Below are 20,072 nucleotides of genomic sequence, written 5' to 3'. Positions count from 1 at the left end.
CCAAACACTGCTCGCCACCACAGCTGGGCTTTCTCACAATCCCAGTTTTAATTCCTCCCCCTCTCTCTACTGTTACTCTGAAAAGAAAATTCTGAGTAATGGTGAGCTTGCCTCTATTCACAGCCTTTCAAAGGTTACGTCCCGCAAACCAACGTCCCAATAAGGTCACTGAGCTGGAGCAAGCAGCATGTGTTTGTTTACAGCGGGGCCAAGTGTGCTAGGCTTGGCCTGTCTGAATCAGCTACCTGACACTGTCCCCTGTGCACAGCCAATGAAACGAGGAGCAGGGGGATTCAGAGCACTCGCTGAGCCTATACGACAAGTGTCACGCAGTCCCACACCTTACAACCGACATCTGCCTCTGCAGGGGGTAACACCACCCTCCTGCTGCCTCTGCGGGGGTAACACCGCTGCCTGTGCATCTTTATCACCGATGGCAGCTTTTGGTATTCCACCAAATGTTCCACGTTCTTCCTGGCCCAGGGGCCTGAGAGTTCTACACGGCTTCCAACAGAAAAGCCTGCCAACCTCTTGCTTTCTCCCACTCAAATCATTCTCGGCTTCTAAATCTCTTAGTTTCTAACTCTACGACACCTGTAAAATTCAGGGGGCAAGACATGAAATATCCTAATGCTGCACTCTGGATCTTCAAGACTGGAATAGATGGCTGACGCCCCCACAGCAGTGCCCTCCCCCGGCCCCCAGCAACAGCAAGGAGCACGAGAGACAGGGGTCCCTCTCTGAGTCTCATTTGTGAAAAGGAAGCAGGTCCTACTGGCTGCCAACTCCACAAAACACCTCAGTGCTCCCTGATGCTGCATCCGGTCCTGCTGACTCACCACAGGGGTTGTTTGTTTGTTTGTTTGCTGTGGTTGTTTTTAATGCAATGTCGTCAAGAGCTTCAGGGCTCCTTAGAAATTTTAGGACTATCACTAATTCCTCAATGAGAATGAATTGACTCCAAGTGGGACACAGAGCCAGTAAATATTTGTCAGTGACACTGACATGAATATTCCTGGGGAGTTCCATTCAGGCATTATACCATGGAAAGGAAGCATATGCGGTTAAGGAAGCATACGCAACCCCTCCCTCTCAAGCAAACAACGCCAGGAGAGGGATAGTCACAGCTCAATGTCCTACGGATTAGGGATAAAACACACCGTCCCACAGAAGACTAGGAATAAAACACACCGTCTAACAGAAGACTAGGAATAAAACACACCGTCCAACAGAAGACTAGGGATAAAACACACCGTCCCACAGAAGACTAGGGATAAAACACACCGTCCCACAGAAGACTAGGGATAAAACACCACACCGTCCAACAGAAGACTAGGGATAAAATACACCGTCCAACAGAAGACTAGGGATAAAACACCACACTGTCCCACAGAAGACTAGGGATAAAACACACCGTCCCACAGAAGACTAGGGATGAAACACCACACCGTCCCACAGAAGACTAGGGATAAAACACACCATCCAACAGAAGACTAGGGATAAAACACCACACCGTCCCACAGAAGACTAGGGATGAAACACCACACCGTCCAACAGAAGACTAGGGATAAAACACCACACCGTCCAACAGAAGACTAGGGATAAAACACACCGTCCAACAGAAGACTAGGGATGAAACACCACACCGTCCAACAGAAGACTAGGGATAAAACACCACACCGTCCCACAGAAGACTAGGGATAAAACACACCATCCAACAGAAGACTAGGGATAAAACACCACACCGTCCCACAGAAGACTAGGGATGAAACACCACACCGTCCAACAGAAGACTAGGGATAAAACACCACACCGTCCAACAGAAGACTAGGGATAAAACACACCGTCCAACAGAAGACTAGGGATGAAACACCACACCGTCCAACAGAAGACTAGGGATAAAACACCACACCGTCCCACAGAAGACTAGGAATGAAACATCACACTGTCTAACAGAAGACTAGGAATAAAACATCACACCGTCCCACAGAAGACTAGGGATAAAACACCACACCGTCCCACAGAAGACTAGGGATGAAACACCACACCGTCCCACAGAAGCAGGGCTGTTAGCCCCTTCACGCTCAGGGACAACCCTGCGAGAGGACACACTCACACCTACACTGCGGGCCACAGCTGTAACTCATGAACTGGGCACACTTCCCAGCACAGTAACTTAGGGTTCCTCCCTCGAAAGCGCAACTGACCTCCACCTGCACCCCCCTTAAAACAGTCTATCCAAACGAATTAAAAATGTGTCTGCTTTTACTAATATTAATGACGTGACTGTGCCGTCCCTTACAACCTGTGGAGACACCAGTCACAACAACAGTTCACCTGAGAAACGGCCTCCTAAATCTTGACTTTACATAAACGCAGGGCAGAGCCAGGGAGGAAACAAAAGACCAGGATCTGGGGTCCCAGAGTTTGCTCTGGGCTTTTCATGTGACTTTTCTTCATTAAGAAATCCACTAAAGACGCACGGACTAGCAGATAAAATTATTCTCAAAATAAGATGTTTAAAAAACAAAACACAAGCAACTTCCCTGCCCCTGAAATCCTCACAGTCGGCACCCTGCCGCTGAGCGGCCACCACATGGAACCCATTCAGCGAGAAGGCTCAATTTATTTGTTTATATTTATTTGGAAGAATTAGTGGCTGGAGTAGTACGCGATAATTAGCTTCATTGTCATAAACCATCCCTTGGAAAAGAAGTCAGCTGTTTCCCATCCTCGGCCCCCTCTCCCGACACATACCAAAGGCTGCCAACTCAGGCTCCTTCTTCCACTTTCCCAGTGAGGCGGGTGGGTTCAGCCAGATGACAGTCGTGTGCAACAGCAGGTCACCCATGCTGAGATCTGCGACCTGCAAATCAGAAGTGTGGCAAGTTTTCTGAGTGGTGTGATCCAAGTGGAAGTTTGCGTGCAGTTTCAAACCGTGTTAGGCCGTTGTCAACTACGGTCCATGAAACTATTGCTCCAAAAAAAAAACACCAGCCTAGGATGGACTCCTAAATGTGGCTAAAAAGCTTTCTGTGGCCATTCCACAGTGTGTATGAACCAGAACATCATGCTATGCACTACAGATGACTTTGATTTGTTGAGCAATTAAATAAATCTTTGATTTAGATGTTTCTAAGTGAACAAAGGTTTACCATAATCTCACTTTAAGTTCAGAAACATCCACTACATTTATTTATTAATATACATGAATAAAATTTAAAAGTAACATAGAAAACCACACACCGCATTTTAAAAGATGCTTTCTTTGTGTCAGTAAACACCAACACCCCCCTTGAAGTTGCAGATATTATAAAACCTAGTAAGGCCAAATAATGTCACTATATTTGCCTTGTTTGACCTGGACACGGTATGATGAAACTTTAATGAAAAAATATTTTAATTCATATGACATGTCCAAATTGGAACAGAAATCTTCGAGGTTACCAAAAACCACAGTGTTCCTACTGTTTTTATGCCCAGCAGCAACCTGGCAGCCCACTCAACACAAGGCTGCTTCATTTCCCTTCTCCGGCCACCAAAGCCAGCTGCAACGCTAGAGATAGCTCCACCGGGACTGAAGAGAGGGAATGCCTCTCGATGGGGGTTATAATAATCACTGCAATTATTGCTGAGGCATGTCATTACCAACAGTAAAAATATTAAGAGATCATATTAGCATGCTTATAGATATTAAGTAACACACATCAACCAATCCCCCAGGACATATGCAGCTAAGGGAAGTAGTCTCCACCATCCACGCCCTACATCCCTCCCATGGAGGAGGGCACACATCATCAAATTCTCAGGAAATGTGTTCAGATACAGTCTTAGGTAGTTCGTCTTTAAAGAAGTCTTTGTGGTATGCTGTTCAAACTATTTCCCCCAGGAAACAAAATTGTGTGTGTGTGTATGCGGTATGTGTCTATGATGTTTGTGATTGTGATATGTACATACATATGGTGTGTGCATTTGTGTCGTGTATGTAACATGTGTATAGTATGTGTGTGTGGTATAAATGTGTGATATTTGCATATGGGGTGTGTGTGTGCGTGTGTGTGTTTATCATTGTGGTATATATGTGACTTGAGGATATAAATGATTGTGATGTGTGTAGTAGGTGTCTATGATGTGTGTAATTATGGTATGTACATGCATAAGTTGTGTGTGTGCATGTGTATGTATGGTGGGTGCAGCATATATGTGTAGTATGCACATATGGTGTGTGTGTGTGTGGTGTCACATGATGTTCTAGTGTATCTTTCCAGATTATGCAGAATCTACATCCCTGCCCTTGTGATTTGGGGCACGGCCACAACTTGGGTGGGGGACTTGGGGTACCACATGTCTATCTGCCCTCAGGAGCTTCTACAGTCCTGCTGCAGATACCTGCAATCTGTACCCTCAAACCTCAAATGCGTCCTAGAAGGAAGACTTGGAAGAGCATGGGTAAAAATGGAACAGCTATAACCCTGAGATGTCCTGATGAGTTTCCACTTGGCGAAGACAACAGGAAGTCCAGGGCTGCTCACACTGCCTGAATGCCTGCTTGGGTCTCCAACAGTCCTTTTGAGTCTTCCTTTGAAGTGCTCAGAGTGAATTCTGCTAGGTTTGCAGTAAAGGACTCGAGTGTCTTATTGAATCCAGCTATTGGAGGCGCTCCTCTAAGGGAAGCCATCCCCCTGGCTGCTTCTAATTTGCTGAGCAAAAGTGATGTTCTTCAGGGTCCAGATAAACTCCCCCGGGTGTAATGTGGGAGATTAGGAATACCGAAGGTGACCTGTGTCCCTAAAATGTGGGAGATTAGGAATACCGAAGGTGACCTGTGTCCCTAAGATGTGGCCATTTCAACAGAAATCTGTAGACACTGACCAATATTCCTAACTACTTACAAATTGCTCACAGTTCTTTCTAGATTTTCACTGGTTGCTGCCATTAAAGGGGAACTCCCCGATCAAGACTCAACCCTGTGAGACTCAGAGGAGAACCTGTGTACCCCACCCCCACAGTCACCTGCCATAGCTCCGCTATTGTACACACCACTGCGTGCTTGCCAATGATCTTGGCATCAACCCCAAGGCTCATTCTCTCCAAGGTTTTATTTTTGTGCAATCGTGGACATTTGGAGCCTCTGGCTCCTGATCCTCCAGTGTCAGCCTCCCTGGGGGTAGCCATGTGGCACTGGGCTTGGTAACCAGGCCAGGCTGTGTTTTGAAACTATAGTTTTCTTCTTACCTCTCTTTGTGCTTAGGGAGATTTAGAAACTGTTACTATAAATGTTTTACAGAAGAATGGACAGGTATTCCAGAGCTGCAGCATTTGCCTTTTCTAAACCACTCTTTCTGGGGTGGGGACACTCTTGTGCTCTGTTCCACCACACGGGCAAAGGCCTGCATCCCAGCGGGAAAGGACATGTGCCTGGTAGTCACCTCCCCCAGCTCTCAGGTCCGCCGAGTAGTGCAGTGTGCTGAAGCCTTCCCAACTCTGAGGAGGGGGCCGCAGATTCGCAGCTCCATCCAGGCTGGAAGGGGCCTTCACTGACTTCCTGCGGCTGCAGAAAACCCAGTTCGCCCCATTTTCAACGCACCTCAAAAGCGCTTTACTGTGTGCGCTTAAAGCCAAGCGCTTGGGGTTTTGCATGCGTCTCTCAAGCTCATTTCTACATCTGCGTCCAGTTTCCACTTGACTGCCTTCTAAACGCTATCTTTCTGACAGTCTGAAAACCTGCTCTGTTTTACTGAGGGCCACATAAATGAGCCTGGGGCTGGCAAGATGGCTCAGTGGGCAGAGGCACTCGCTGGTGGAAAGAGAGAGGTGATTCTGACCGACTGTTCTCAGCCCTCCAAACACTGTGGTAGCCACATGCACACCCCACAAATGTATGTAGTTTAAAAAAAAAATCAAGCAACCGGATAAGGGCCCTTTGTATTTGTGAGGGAGGCATTTTCTGCAGAGTCAGCCAGCAAACTTGGCCGGCTCTGCTCCCACCCCCCTAATCACTGCAGAAGCACGCGCTCTCTCCCGGTCCCTGAGGCGGGAGCAAACTGCAGGACGGAATAGACTCTCCAGCTGAATCTAGGAGCATCCCAACATCGATGATTGCAACTATGATCACACCTTACAATTCACCTCAGTATTGCCAACATTTTTTCATCCGGTGTGACACAGGAACAATTTTTGTTTGTTCTAATTCTTTCTTAGGTGTGTGTGGCCCTGTGGCTGCTTCCTTTAAGCGGGGTTTTGGGTACACGGAAGAGAATTGTTGTTGCTGGAACTGGCATCTACCTACCAATCGTTTACCAAGCACCAACTGTGTCTGTGAATAGACAAACGTTAGATATTCTAATCCGGGGACTCAGAGTCACCCTTCCATGGCATTCACTGAAACAGCCCAGACTGGGTAAGGAACCCACTTCTACATGCAGCGTGGGTTAAAATTGGGGACCCCAAAGGCAAAGATCAGAACATCGGAAACATGTCTGCTCTACCAAGAAAAGCTCCAGTGAAAACAAAAATTCATGGGCAGCCTTGAGTATAACCGTCAATTCAATGCCTAGGAGGCAGACCACGGGGTACACCTGTGAAGGGTTGCCTAGGTGAAGGTTGGCCTCAGAGAATGCCTGGGAGGGATTATCTTAATTGCCTTGGGAAGGTTCATCTTATTCATGGGTAGGGATCCTGGGCTGTTGGAAACGGAGAAGGCAAGCAGACCTCCAGCATGTGGGCCCTGCTCTCTCTCTGACTGACAATACAATGTGACCAGCTCCTTCACACTTCCGCCACAGTGATGTCCCCGCCATAGTGGACTTTACCCTGAGCTATGAGCCAGCTTAAGTTCCCCTTGTGTGCTGTGGCCTGAGTATTTTACGAAAGCCAGAGGAAAACAAGCGAAGACATATGGGAAAAGTCCTACTGTTGTGTGTCAGTTTCCTCAAGACTAGAAACGTTCCCTCTCCCAGGAAGCATCTCAAGACAAAAGGCAAACACTTCGAAACAGCTTCAGGAAGCCCCTGAAACCAACCAGATTCACTAGGCCCCTCCCTTCCAGAGTAGGCAATAAAGGCAGCAGAGAGTCACTCCCAGACCAGAGCAGCTGCCTGGAAGAGGTAAAATCCAGCCGAGCTAGCCGGAAGACGTTTAGACCAGAGTCACTGTAAAGGACATTCTACAACCTGCTGAGCTGCCTGCAGGCTGTGCGGTGAGCTCCAGGCTCCCAGCTTTGTGAGCCGGCACCCATGCTGGGGCGGGCTGTGGAGACACAGCTGTCTTTGAGTCGTTTCTGCTCCTGTAAGTGACCCCTCTCACCCATATTCCTGTAAATGTAACCCCAATAAAAGTCATCGGTTCACCAAGCAGGACTTGGGTGGCATTCGTACTTTGGTCTGTCGTGGGAAGCTTTTCCCCGGGTGAGTAGACACTCGTGTGTGTGTGTGTGTGTGTGTGTGTGTGTGTGTGTGTGTGTGTGTGTGTGTGTGTGTGTGTTGCATCTCCCTAAGAAGCCTTGCTGCACTTGCATCTCCCCAAAGAGAAATCTTATTGCATACACAACACCGGCCAGAGAAAACAATCATGCCCCATGAAGAGGGGGCTGGGAGGCTGGGGGTGGGGAGAGGGGGGACCCTCCTCACCTCTTTCTTCTCTCCTGTCTGCTCAGCAATCAGCTGGTCAAACACAGCCCCAAACTCTTCGTGGATCTTCTGCATCTCGTTGATGTGACTGGCGACCTTGTTCATGGTCTTGATGGCCACTAGAAGAACACAGGCATCGGAAGGGGCTGTGCAGAGGCCGGGCTGGGTGGGGCAGGTGCTGTCGGGGTGTGGGGGGGCCGGGGCGGGGGTGCTCACCATCCAGGTGGTAGTGCTCCTCACTCTCTGCATCGGTCAGTGCAAAGAGCTCCCTGAGCAGAAGCGGGTACTTGAGGACCCTCTGGATGGGCTTGATGAGGTAAGACTCCAGGGTGGACGAGTGCTGCTGCCTCGGGTTCTGGGCATCTAGGAACGCCTTGAAGGCCGTGTCCGTCTTGGCTGGAAGGGACAGAGCACAGACCGTCAGGGCGGCACACCCCAGTGACTCTCTTCCTTGTCTCCCACTCTAACTCCAAGGCTTCTTCTTCTAGGATAGGGCACAGCAGGCCCCGGGGACGGAGGAGGTCTCTGCTGCGGCACACACAGGCTGTTTGACGGGGATGCACACTAGTTAAAGGATTTCGTTCACCTTCCTCAGACTGAGCGTGTCTTTCCGTTCTGACATTTTGACTCTTACTCTCCTTAGGGAGACTGCTCTTCCCAGGCCTAGCCAACTCCTAAAGATAGCAAATGATTTGCCTGCAAGAATCAATTCAGAGGGTACCTCTCCCACACCTAAGAGTTCTAGAAGGCTCTGACACTCTGGGTCCCCAACAGCTATGCTCATCACCCCGCCTCGGGGCCAGATGTCACACCTCTCAGCGTCTGCCACACCCCAGAGCCCACTGAAGTCATCCACGCTGGCATGCTATCCCTCTGTCTCCTAAACAATCCCAGTGCTTCCCCAGGGACCCTGCATGGCTGTCTCCTCCTCCAGGGACCCATGAATGACAAATGACGGCTGTCATCTGGTCTGCCGGCCCTGTCACCCAGGATAACAGTAACGCCAACTGAAACCTCCGCCTGGTTCCCAAGCCTCCAAGCACTTCATTGCTGGGAGCACCTTTTTACACAGGCAGGAAGAAACCAGACAGCACCCTGCAGCCTCATTAGGTGGGGTGAGGCCAGAAACCTCAGAACCATCTGCTCAGCACCAGTGCTACCAGCTGTTAGCATCTGGATGGTGTGGGGCCGACCCAACAGAGCTCAGAGCATGTCAGGCAAGCACCTTCTCCCCGCCCCACGCTCATCTGTCCCACTCACGACGGCACACCTGCGGCGAGAGACCGGGGAAAGGGATAATGCCTTCCAGGTGCAGAGTGATGCTGGGCAGAGGCAAAACACTTGAAAAGGGAGGGGTGGTGGGCCAAGTGACCTCACAGTGGACATCTGCTGTGTTCGGGCTGGTGCGGACACGGGACCGTGCCGGTTGAATGGCTGCCCCAATGCAGGCCTGCAAGATGAAGAGCGAGCCCCGTCCTCCACACCCCGCTTGCCTGTTTCTGCTGCTGACCTGCTTTGGAGTTGCAGGCTTCAGATCTAATCGGTACACAAGCATCATCACCGCTGGAACAGACTCATTCCTCACACTCAGAGCCTACGTGTTCATCAGGGTTACGTTTGTCCCTCAGAAAGTAGATTGAGCCCTCCCTGGACTTCGATTCTTCCTAACAGCACCCAGTCAGTCAAAGGAACCTGGTGGTCCATGAATAAATGAGTAGTTTCCTAAAACTCACTGGTTATTCATTTTTTAAAAAAATATATCTCCGCCCCAAGTGGTCACGGTTTTACATACTACTGGAGATACCGTATAAGGGCGTCATGAAATGGTGAGTCCTTCAGCCTTTGAACAGTAAGAAAAGCAGCGACCCCAGGAGGAGAGCTCACACAGCCACAGCTTTGGAGCCGCTTGAAACCCCATCAGGAAGAATCAAGCTGGGCGCAGCACCTACACCCTACATCTCAGCACTCAGGGGCCGAGGCAGGAGAGTCTCTGCGAGTTCAAGGTCAGACTGCTCTACAAGGTGAGTTCCAGGTTAGAGAACACTACAGAGTGAGGCTCCCTGTTGGGAAGAGGAGGAGGAAGAGTAAGAGGGGAGGAAGGGGGAGGGGGAAGTGAGGGGGAGGAGAGTGGGAGGAGTTGGAGGAGGGGGGAAGGGAGGGGAGGAGACGGGGGGGGGGGGCAGAAAGAAGAGTGGGAGGAGAGAAGGGGCATGGGGGAGGAGAGGAGCAGGGGGAGGACAGGGAGAAGAAACGGGTAAGAGAAGGAAGAGCAGAGAGGAGGGGGAGAGGAGGGAGAGATGAGGAGGGGGATCAGATTCCACAGGTTCTGCTCATGATCTCCTTTCAAGAAGAAAAAAAAATCTTGAAGGAAAAGGACATGGGGACAGTAATCTATAAGTTGGGCTAGCGCTGGAGCTAACACATGGAAAATACTGATTTCTAATACCCAGATTCTCGTGGGCAAACATATAGCTGTTGGTCACTGCTGTGGTTGGAAAGAAAATGGCCCCCACAGCAGTGGCACTATTAGGAGGTGTGACTTTGTTGGAGGAGGTGTGGCCTTGTTAGAGGAAGTGTGTCATTGTGGGGGCGGGCTTTGAGGTCTCATATATCCCAAGCCATGCCCAGTGTCTCAGTCCACTTCCTGTTGCCTTTTGACCAAGATGTAGCCAGCACCATGACTGCCTGCATGCTGCCATGTCCCACAGGATGATAACGGACTAAACCTCTGAAACTGCAAGCCAGCCCCAATTAAATGTCAGAGCACAGTGCATAACTCCTATCCAGCCCACCTGTCTGCTAAGCATGGCAGACACACACTCCGATTCCCCAAAATCCTCCAGCTCACTTGACAATTAAAAAATGTAGGCCATGCCTACTGTTTTATGGGACAATTTGGAGTGATGGCATAATATTTTTCAGATGCAAAAAACTAATGTTATTGAATTAAGAAAAAATCCACAGAGGCAAATTTAATCTAATTGAGTGATTAAAAAAGTAATAATTGCTTGAAGGAATATAATGCATGTATAACTTCACTGCAGAGCAAATAATTCTATAATGTTTATTTTGGCAATCAGATAATGATTAGCAATCAGTAAGAGTCTTAAAACGCACACACAAACACACAAACACACACTGAATCAGAGAGAGAGAGAGCACTCCAACACACGTGTGTGACAACATGGATTAAGATCACACAGCAAGGCAGGGAAAGTCTCAGACGCCTGCTGCACAGACCAGAACTCCCAGCATGCCTTGCATTATCTGGGGCATAGTCTTTTGTTATGCAAGGACCTGCATTACTCTAGTATTTCCTGACATTGCTCTTCACTTAAGTCAAGTTAGTGCTCTTGGGTAGCAAACACAAATACAAGGCATGGAAATCATTCATTCAGCCAGGGACTTGATGAGAAATGTTTTCCTGGCAGCTGCATAGCAGCGGAGGAAGAGTACACTCATTTCCAGAGACCAAAGCCAAACCTTGTACTGATTCAGTCTTCCAAGGAAACACTTCTCCAACATACCCCCCCCCCCAGAGGCTCTGTCACAGCGTGGCTAATACACACAGAGTATGTAGACTTATGAAGACTTTTTGAGTAAATTGAACTGGCCTGGTTTTTGTTTTTTTGTTTTTGTTTTGTTTTGTTTTGTTTTGTTTTGTTTTAAAACAAGATCTAGCCAGATAGTCTAGGCTGGTCTTGAACTCAAGATCCTACCCTACTGTCTCAGTTCACTGAGTACTGGAATTACAGATATGTGCTGCCACAATGGACCAGACACAGCTTTGTAAGATGGAGATGTAGTAATCATACATGGGGTAGGATGTGGTATTTTAATATATGCACACACATGATCATCGGCAAGATCAATCAGGACATCCATCACAAACGTCTGCGTCCCTTCGCATTGACAGTACTCACTCTGTCTCTTCCAATTATTGTCGACCACCATTGCTCCCCGTGCTTCCTGACTTTTCTCTTGGGAGCACTGAGGCCTTCTGAGCCCAAGGTGGGCTTTCTACCACTGTCTGTGTCCTCTGCTGTGCGTACAGGACTTACCTGTTTAGCTGCACTACCTACCTGCTAACTACCCTCTTCCTATTAACCCTACCCTCTGTCCTTCTCAGCCTCCGCTAAGTACCATTCCTCTCTTATTTATGGGAGACCAACTTTTACATATTGTGGACCACCATACACTGAACTGTGAAGGCTGCAGAAAGTTTCTGGAGACTAGGGGGGGATGCTCAACGGGAAGAGAAAGGGGAGGAGAATGGAGAAGCCAAGTAGAAAGGAGAAAGAGCGGGAAAAGCAGACAGGAGAGGAGAGGAGGAGAAAGAGAAGGTGGGGGGGGGCAATAAGAAGAGAGAACTCTCCCAACATGGAAACAACTACGCTTTGTTCTGTGCAGAGATAACTGTAACAGAGAAGAATTTTCACGAATAACTGAAATAACTTCGGTAGCAATGCCAACGGCTGCTAACCACAGGAAAGATGACTTTGTGAAACAAGAGTGCATGGTGCACAGTGAGTTATAGTAGACATTAATGAAAAGGAGGACCAGGCCAGACAGCGCCTTTAATCTCAGCACTCCGGGAGGCAGAGGCAGGAGTTTGAAGACAGCCTGGCCTACAGAGTTAGAATTTCAGGACAGCCAGGGCTGCACGGAGAAACCACATCTCAAAAAAAACAAAAACCAAAAAAAAGAGGTGGTTTTTACATTATTGCAAGAAGATTCCAGCCCAAGATGGCTAGTCAAAATTTTCATTGCAAGAAAACTGATAAATGATGAGTTTAAGCCAGTGATACAACTGTCTTCTCAAAACCAATATTGTGGCTTACGGGAATGAGAGCCTTGCACATCGGCGACTCTCCGAGTCTTCTCTGAAAGCCTCCTACTGCTTCGTCCACACAAAGGTGACTTGGCAACCAACATGCCCGTCCAAACCACCCGGCTGGCCTTACCTTTTACCAGGACCTTGGGAACTTTCGTGTGGCTGGCACAGAAGGCACTGTAGAGCTTGAAGCGGTCCGCGTAGTACAGGAAGGAACCCCCCAGGGAGAACAGCACTTTCTAGATTAAAGAGAAAATGTACAATAGGTTCATTCCCCTCCTGTGTAGACCCAGCAGAGACGAGAGCGGGGAGCTCACACGCTCATTCTCTGCACCAACCAGAGTCTCCAGGCCTGACAAAGACTTTCTCTGTTCATCAAGGTGCTAAAATAGAAAAAAACACTTTGGTTTAAATGAATTCTGTAGATGCTGGGTTTTGTCTTCGAGGTATTTATAGTGGGACTGTTCAGTGACCTATCTGAGATGTTTGAATGCTGATGAGAAAATAATAGATTTTTGGGAAGGCAGAAATACCCTGAGTTCTCTTATGAGTTCCTTATTGGGAGACAGAAGAGACACCCCAGGCAAACAAGGAAAGGCTTACATCTCCAAAGTGGAGAGGGCGTGTCCCCGGTTACCACCTCCACCTTCTCCAAAGCCCCTCTGCCCTTTGCCAGGGAGTAGATAAGAACCTAAGTGATTCCCATGCAGGAGTCACGTTCAAGTGTGGACAGTGGCTCCAGCTGTTCTGCGTGGACAGCTGCCCCAAGAGGATCACACCAGGACAGACCTTCCTTGATCTCACCAGGACAGACCTTCCTTGTTAGGACAGAGAGATCCGCCTGGTGTGGGATGCTCTTGATCCCACCCATTTTATATAAATGAACAAAGGAGCAAGCCTCTGAAAAACATCTTCCAGAAAGTTCACATGGATCTAGTCTTGCTCAGAGACAGGCTTAGAATTACAACACAGAAGATGAGATGACTGAGCGGTTACAGGTACAGGCCTCCAAAACGTGGGAACCCAAGTACTATCCTCTGGTCACCAGGGCATGTGTGCACACACAATAATAATAATAGTAATAATAATTATTGTTAATTATTAGTAATTATTATTACTAAAGTCATTAAAAATTAGGCATCAAGCAAGGGCTTAAGACCTTAGATGTAAATGATAACCTGAGTTTCCAACTTCACAATTTATCTGATACAATTCAGAGGAAGTTCAGATAGTTTACTAACGGAGAAAATGTCTACTTTAGACCACACTTAATTGGCATCCACAGTAATCAGAGACCTAAAATCTCACCCTCATGTTCAGCCCCAAATGAACACTATATTAACTATATATTAACTATATTAACTATATGAACATTATATTAATTATAAAACTGCTAGTCGGCCGGGCGGTGGTGGTGCACGCCTTTAATCCCAGCACTCGGGAGGCAGAGGCAGGTGGATCTCTGTGAGTTCGAGGCCAGGCTTGACCGACAGCCTTGAAAACAATACAGAGAAACCCTATCTCGAAAAACCAAAAACAAAAAAAAACAAAAAACAAAGAAACTGCTAGTCGATGACTAGGGCTTCTTATTGGCTAGCTCTGTCTTAATTATTAATTCATAACTACTAATCTATGGATTTCTACATGGCTTTGTCTTACTGGAGAACGTCTGGTGTATCCTATCTTCCTGGTCTCTACATGGCATCCATCTCTGCCTCCCTTTTCCAGAATTCTCCTTGTCTCCTAGTCCCACCTATCTTCCTGCCTCTATTGGTCAAACTGTTTTATTTATCAACCAATAAGAGAAACATATACACAGAAGGACGTCCCCCATCACCTTCCTATAGTTCTCAAGCGCCATGCTGTAGGACTCCATACGTACAATGTGGCTACTGCAAGTCATGATCAAATTACACAGGAAAAGCTGGGAAGAACCACACACACGCGCGCACACACATGCACACCCACATGCACACATGTGCACACACACACACACACACAAAACCACTCCTTTGCCTACAGTAACAGTTACTAAGTGTTTCACCATACAGTAACGGATACAGCAGTGTGCCCAGTGTGAGTTGCACAGGATGGGAGGGACTCCCACACTCTGACCGCAGCTGCCCAATGCTGCTCACCTACAGGACCTCTGAAGGCCCCACAGGCTGGTGCACATCGCAAATTCCCCAGAGAAAGTCCCGTCAGCCTGATGTGAGCAAAGATACACACACTATCAGGATGCAGAACACACTGCATGCGGGTGGGCAGTGGAGACAGACAGGAAGAGGAAATCACCAGTGGCAAGCAGGAACTGGTTGTAGGAGACGACTATGTCATTATCCTGACTGCAGTGATGGTTTCACAGAGCTAGGGGTGTGTGAGTGTGTGTGTGTGTGTGTGTGTGTGTGTGTGTGTACTCATACACACATTATATCAGAGCCTATACTTTAAATATGCAAAATGCTTTGTCAACTATCCATAGCTGATGTTACTTTTAAAAGCACAGGACAACATGTAAGCCAACACACACATCAATGAGTTTTATTGATCTGAAATTTGGAACCGGAAATTTCTTCCAGGTAATACCACCCAGGGGAGAGGAAGTGAGCCAAGGGTGAGTAACCCTTACTCAGGCATGAGTCACACCTGCTCTCTAGGACTACAAGGACACTGTCCATCTGGGCAGGGATCAGTGTTTCTTTCAAGCAAACTTCCCCAGAACAGGATAAACTGATTTTATTGACAGACCAGAGGGCTAATTGAATTTGTTACTAACTAATGTATTTAACTTGTTACTAGTTAATGTAACCTCAAAGTCCATGCAGCTTCCAAAGAAGACATTTAATGGAGTCAACAGCATCAGACAAGAAAGATAAAGATAAAATGGTCTCTCCCCACCACTCCCCTGAGGAAGCCCCCCCTCCCACTGGGAAGTCCTGCCGAGCCATCAGTACTCCAGCTCCCAGAGAACAAAGACACCTGCAGCACAGAGTGGGGCTTCATCCTGACCCACACCGTAGCCCAGCAGAGGCACAAAGGGCAGCTTGAAGTGGCCTGAGGGTGAGGCTTACCTTGAACTGATCAACTCTCTCAAGCTTTTCCAAATCAGGGACCAGTCGTACTCCATCTTCTAGAGTTTTAAGGAATTCCACTTGAAACTCGACCATTTCAGTTAAATTCCCAAAGAGTACATCAAGCTAAAAAGTAAAAAAGAAGAATTTAACCTGCCCCCCTATATTACATGAAGGCTCAGAATCGTTATTTGGACCTGAGTGTATGATTTCTGAGTACAAACAAGTCTCCTATGACAGAATGGGGCCGCCCCTCACGCTTCAACTTTACACCCAAACTTCACAGCTGTATTTGACCTGCATGGATTCCAGATGCGCTCAGAGTTGGGGTGTCTCTGTCCCATCCTTCACCAGCAAGTCAACAGCAGCAAGCCCCACACAGTATCAAGACAGCCCGCCTTACCTCATCCTGGGTGAGAAAGGTCTCCTTCTGAAGGGGCTTCAGGTATCTTTCCATGAGGCAGTTTAAGTCCTACAAACCAGAAGGACACTTCATTAGCATACCTGAAAGTCTACAAGGGTCTATTGAAAAGACAAACTGTGTCCTGCATGACAAGTAGTCAGTGATAGAAGTCCATTAAGGCAGGAGGCAGGCGGCCCATGGGCACTCGTGGTGTACTCTAAGAGCAGGCCAAGGAGCTCCACATAGGATTGGGCATGACTGCATCTCAATAAAACTTTATTTTCCTACACAGGCAGCAGGTTGGATATGGCCTGTGGGTCATAGTATGCTATATCAAGACTGATCTAGACTAAAACGTAAGCGGTTAAAGGCTGATTGCTGCCCTGGTGGCGTAGGCTGGAATCCTACTATGTGGGAGGCTGAAGCAGAGATTCTTGAATTCAGGCCAGCATGGGCTCCAGAGGAAGACCCTGTCTTAAAAACAAAATGAAACAAACAAAAAAGACCTAGATCTCATTGATACCAATTGGGGTGAGAACAGAACAATTAATAACACACAGGAAACAGACCCGACCCTTCTACCTAGACTCACACTAGGTTATTAAAAGACTTCAGTCTATTTTCATGAGTGTTCAAAAACTTTATTTATGACTGATTACAGAGTTTTCTTATCAATGCTCATCAGTTAGGGCCCTACATTTTAAAAGAAACTGAATTCAGTGTTGTGTGTGTATGTGTGTGTTTGTGTGCAAGTGCGCACTACCTACAAATATCATGCATATGCCTGGAGAAGCCAGAGAAAGATGTCAGATGTTTGGCTCAATCACTTTTCACCTTATTCCCTTGAGAGAGGATCTCTTATTGACCCTGGAGCCCACCAAGTTTTGGGATAGGCAGGCCAGCAAACTCCGGGGATCTGCCTTTCTCTGTGCCCAGGAGATGCTGTTAGACGCATGCAGCTGGTGTGGGTTCTGAGATTTGAACTCAGGTCCCCATGCTTGCACAGCAAGTGCTCTTATCTGGTGAGCTACCTCACCAGGCCCTAAACTCAGATTTAGTAGAACCTTATAGTAGTTCTAGAAAAGCCAGAAAGATGATTTAATATTCACCACCAATTAATATAAATACATAAAATAGCAATTAAGAATTTATATTTATCAACGTTAATATACTAGTTCCACAAGAGAGAACAAGATCTTGACATCTGTACTTTGACCTCAGTGTAGGTTAAAACTCAGGGAGTGACTGTGATGGCTTGAAAGAAAATGGCCCCCAAAGAGAGTGACACTATTAAGAGGTGTGGTTTTGTTAGAGTGGGTGTGGCCTTGCTGGAGGAAGTGTGTCACTGTGGAGGCGGGCTTTGAGGTCTCCTTTGCTCAAGCTTCCCTCAGTATGACACTCAGTCCACTTCCTGTTGCCTGCAAGTTGTAGAACTTTTAGCACCTTCTCCTCCACAATGTCTGCCCACATACATGCTGCCGTATCCCACCATGATGATAATGGACTAAACCTCTGAAACATAAGTCAGCCTCAATTAAACATCTTCCTTTATAAGAGTTGCTGTGGTCATGGTGTCCCTTCACAGCAATAGAAACCCTAATTGAAACAGTGACCCGCCACTCCTTCCAGAAGAGACAAGGTGTGTGGGTGAGAGAGAGAGGGGGGGGGGGGGCCCTGAGGCTGGGGAGTGTGTGTGTGTGTGTGTGTGTGTGTGTGAGAGAGAGAGAGAGAGAGAGAGAGAGAGAGAGACAGAGAGAGAGAGACAGAGACAGAGAGAGAGGGAGACAGAGACAGAGACAGAGAGACAGAGGGAGCGAGGGAGGCCCTGAGGCTGGGGAGGCAGACGTACTTTCACGTAGGTGCGCTCGGTTTCCAGGAGCTCACAGATCACCTTCCGCAGCTTATCGGCATCTGACAGTTGTCGCGTGGTTGCCAGCTGCGGGCCTGTGGCATCCTGAGGAGACGGGCTTGAGTCAGAAGTATTCATCTCGTGCAGACTCCGGCAAAACGCAGCAACCTGTTCTGTGCTCTGTGGGGCGAAGGTGATAAGACAAAGCACACTGAGTCACCTCTTAGCCGGGAGCCTTGGGGGCGCCCAGCCCTCCTCAAGGCATTTTTCAACTTAAAGAACTGTCACACGTGTGTTGCCTCTCATGTCTCCCAAACTTAACTCCCTTGAGTGCTGACAACCGCAATAACAACGGAGAGCACATGAGTGCTCACCGCCCATCGGGCACACTCAAGTCTGAGGTATTTAATATTCACAGGGTGTGAGAAGGGCAATTACAACTCCCACTGAGCAGCTGAAACAAAGGAGGCCCAGAGAGGTTGGATAACTCATCCAGGTCACACAGCTAGGAGGCGGCAGTGGCGGATCCTGGAATTTGAACCACCCAAGCACATTTCAGAGCCTGTGATTCTGGGGAGTGCTGGGAGGGGGTTGGAGCGAGAAGCTACTGGGAAGCAAACCTGGGCCTCAGATACGCCTAACCAAGTGCTCTTACGTCACCAGGCTGCATCCCCAACCCAAAGCCAATGTTTTGAACCATTCCATGTGATGCTGACAAGGAATTAATGACACACAACACAAAGAACAACACTCAGTCATCAGATGTGGTCGCGTCAGTAATGCTGCGTGGACACCTTCTACCTTCTAGTCCTCCTCAGTCCCTCTACTGTCTGTTTCAGTCTTAAACACAGAAGCGCCCTTTTCCAGAAAACAATGGTGCTGATGAAGAATGACTTCTTGATCATCTAGGACGAACATGTTTTCCTCAAACAACAGCTGCTCCACAGAGCTGCGAGGCAAGGCTGTGATCAGGCAGGAAAGGTAGGACCTAGCCTATTCCACAGGGTGGGATTTAAATACAGTGAAGGGTGGTTTGCATATGCAAAAGAGCACACAGACAGACTTTCTCAGACACATCCCCATCACCACCACCAAAAAAAAGATGCATTAGGGCAGCATAGGGCAGGAGAGCCCAGAGCCTGGACCGCGATTTACACGGCTCTCATTCTAATTCTCTTATAATTGCCATGGCTTATTGATGGCTGCTGCTAACTCCAGTAACTGCCAGAAAGAGCATGCTGTCTGTCATGGGTACTATTCAGTATCCTCCAGGAAACTGTGGGTTTCAGACGTGTAATGTCCCCACAAGGAATCTTCACTTAGGTGATGGAAAACTCACCCACATGGGCATCACTTAGGTGATGGAAAACTCACCCACATGGGCTGCACTGTACGCTGGGTGGGCTTTCTCTCACAAAGGTTGGTAGAAAAAGGAGAAAACACCTGCTCACATCAGAGCCTGTCTGTGCAGAAACAAAGGATCCAAGTATGTGCCACTTCTGTGGCTTGGGGTCATCTGGGTACTGTCAAATTGGGCTTTGCCATAACAATAGGAGCAAGGGAACATATATATCTATTTTAACAAAATGTATATGCCTCCTTTTAATGATCTGATGATAATTAAGATGGGCAATGTTTTCTAGTGCAGTTATGACTGGGGTATAAAATGCCCTTCTGGAGAAAATCGCACAGGCAGAAGGCGGTCAGAGTTGACAAGCAGTGCCCTGCCCCCATCCTGTCACACACTCCCCTGGGCTGCTCTGATTTGCTGCCTGGTCAAGGAACCTAACAAACAAGCTAGGGCCTGGCACCTCTGCTCACACAATGCTTCTGAAACAATTCCGTCTGCAACCACAGCTGGCTGTCCCCCACACACGACAAACACAGCCATCACCGATTCCAGTTATCGGCAGGATGCCCTTTCTTGTACTTTTATCATTGAGATGACTACCCACGGGACCTTGTATGTTACTCCAAACAGACCCCTCAACTGCATGAAAGGCAAGCCTTGTAAGAGGTCCTGACACACAGCAGAAGCAGAGCATTCCAAAAGCCATGACCTGCCTGGAGGTGTCACTGTGTTTTGGTTCAATACAGAAGGCTTCTTGGTTCCTCTGTGGTATCATGAATACCTAGCTGTAACTATTTTCAAGAATGTGAGCAGGGGAGCTGCCGTGGTCTCTGTGAAGTGGCATCGTAGCTGGAGAGGAGCCACTCTGGTTGTCCATGCCCAGCCAGGGAGGAGCCACTCCGGTTGTCTGTGCCCAGCCGGGGAGGAGCCACTCTG

The 20,072-nt window shown here is 48.1% G+C and overlaps 1 protein-coding gene across 10 annotated transcripts in view; it reads right to left on the bottom strand.

Moving 5' to 3' along the window:
- Tiam1 (TIAM Rac1 associated GEF 1) overlaps positions 1-20,072 on the bottom strand; it is a 340,091-nt gene that overhangs the window by 13,997 nt on the left and 306,022 nt on the right. For all 10 annotated transcript variants that reach the window (XM_040750527.1, XM_040750528.1, XM_040750524.1 and 7 more), the window contains 7 exons: positions 17,786-17,965; positions 15,937-16,005; positions 15,534-15,659; positions 12,593-12,701; positions 7,845-8,024; positions 7,629-7,747; positions 2,758-2,866 (listed from right to left, as the gene is read on the bottom strand). In XM_040750527.1, the coding sequence (XP_040606461.1) occupies positions 2,758-2,866; positions 7,629-7,747; positions 7,845-8,024; positions 12,593-12,701; positions 15,534-15,659; positions 15,937-16,005; positions 17,786-17,965 (892 nt within the window). The remainder of the gene's footprint in view (positions 1-2,757; positions 2,867-7,628; positions 7,748-7,844; positions 8,025-12,592; positions 12,702-15,533; positions 15,660-15,936; positions 16,006-17,785; positions 17,966-20,072) is intronic.

Source organism: Mesocricetus auratus, unplaced genomic scaffold (assembly GCF_017639785.1).
Source record: "Mesocricetus auratus isolate SY011 unplaced genomic scaffold, BCM_Maur_2.0 Super-Scaffold_100008, whole genome shotgun sequence".
Lineage (NCBI taxonomy): Eukaryota > Metazoa > Chordata > Mammalia > Rodentia > Cricetidae > Mesocricetus > Mesocricetus auratus.
The sequence above is the reverse complement of the archived record's forward strand: the minus strand, read 5'-3'. Positions and strand labels throughout refer to the sequence as shown.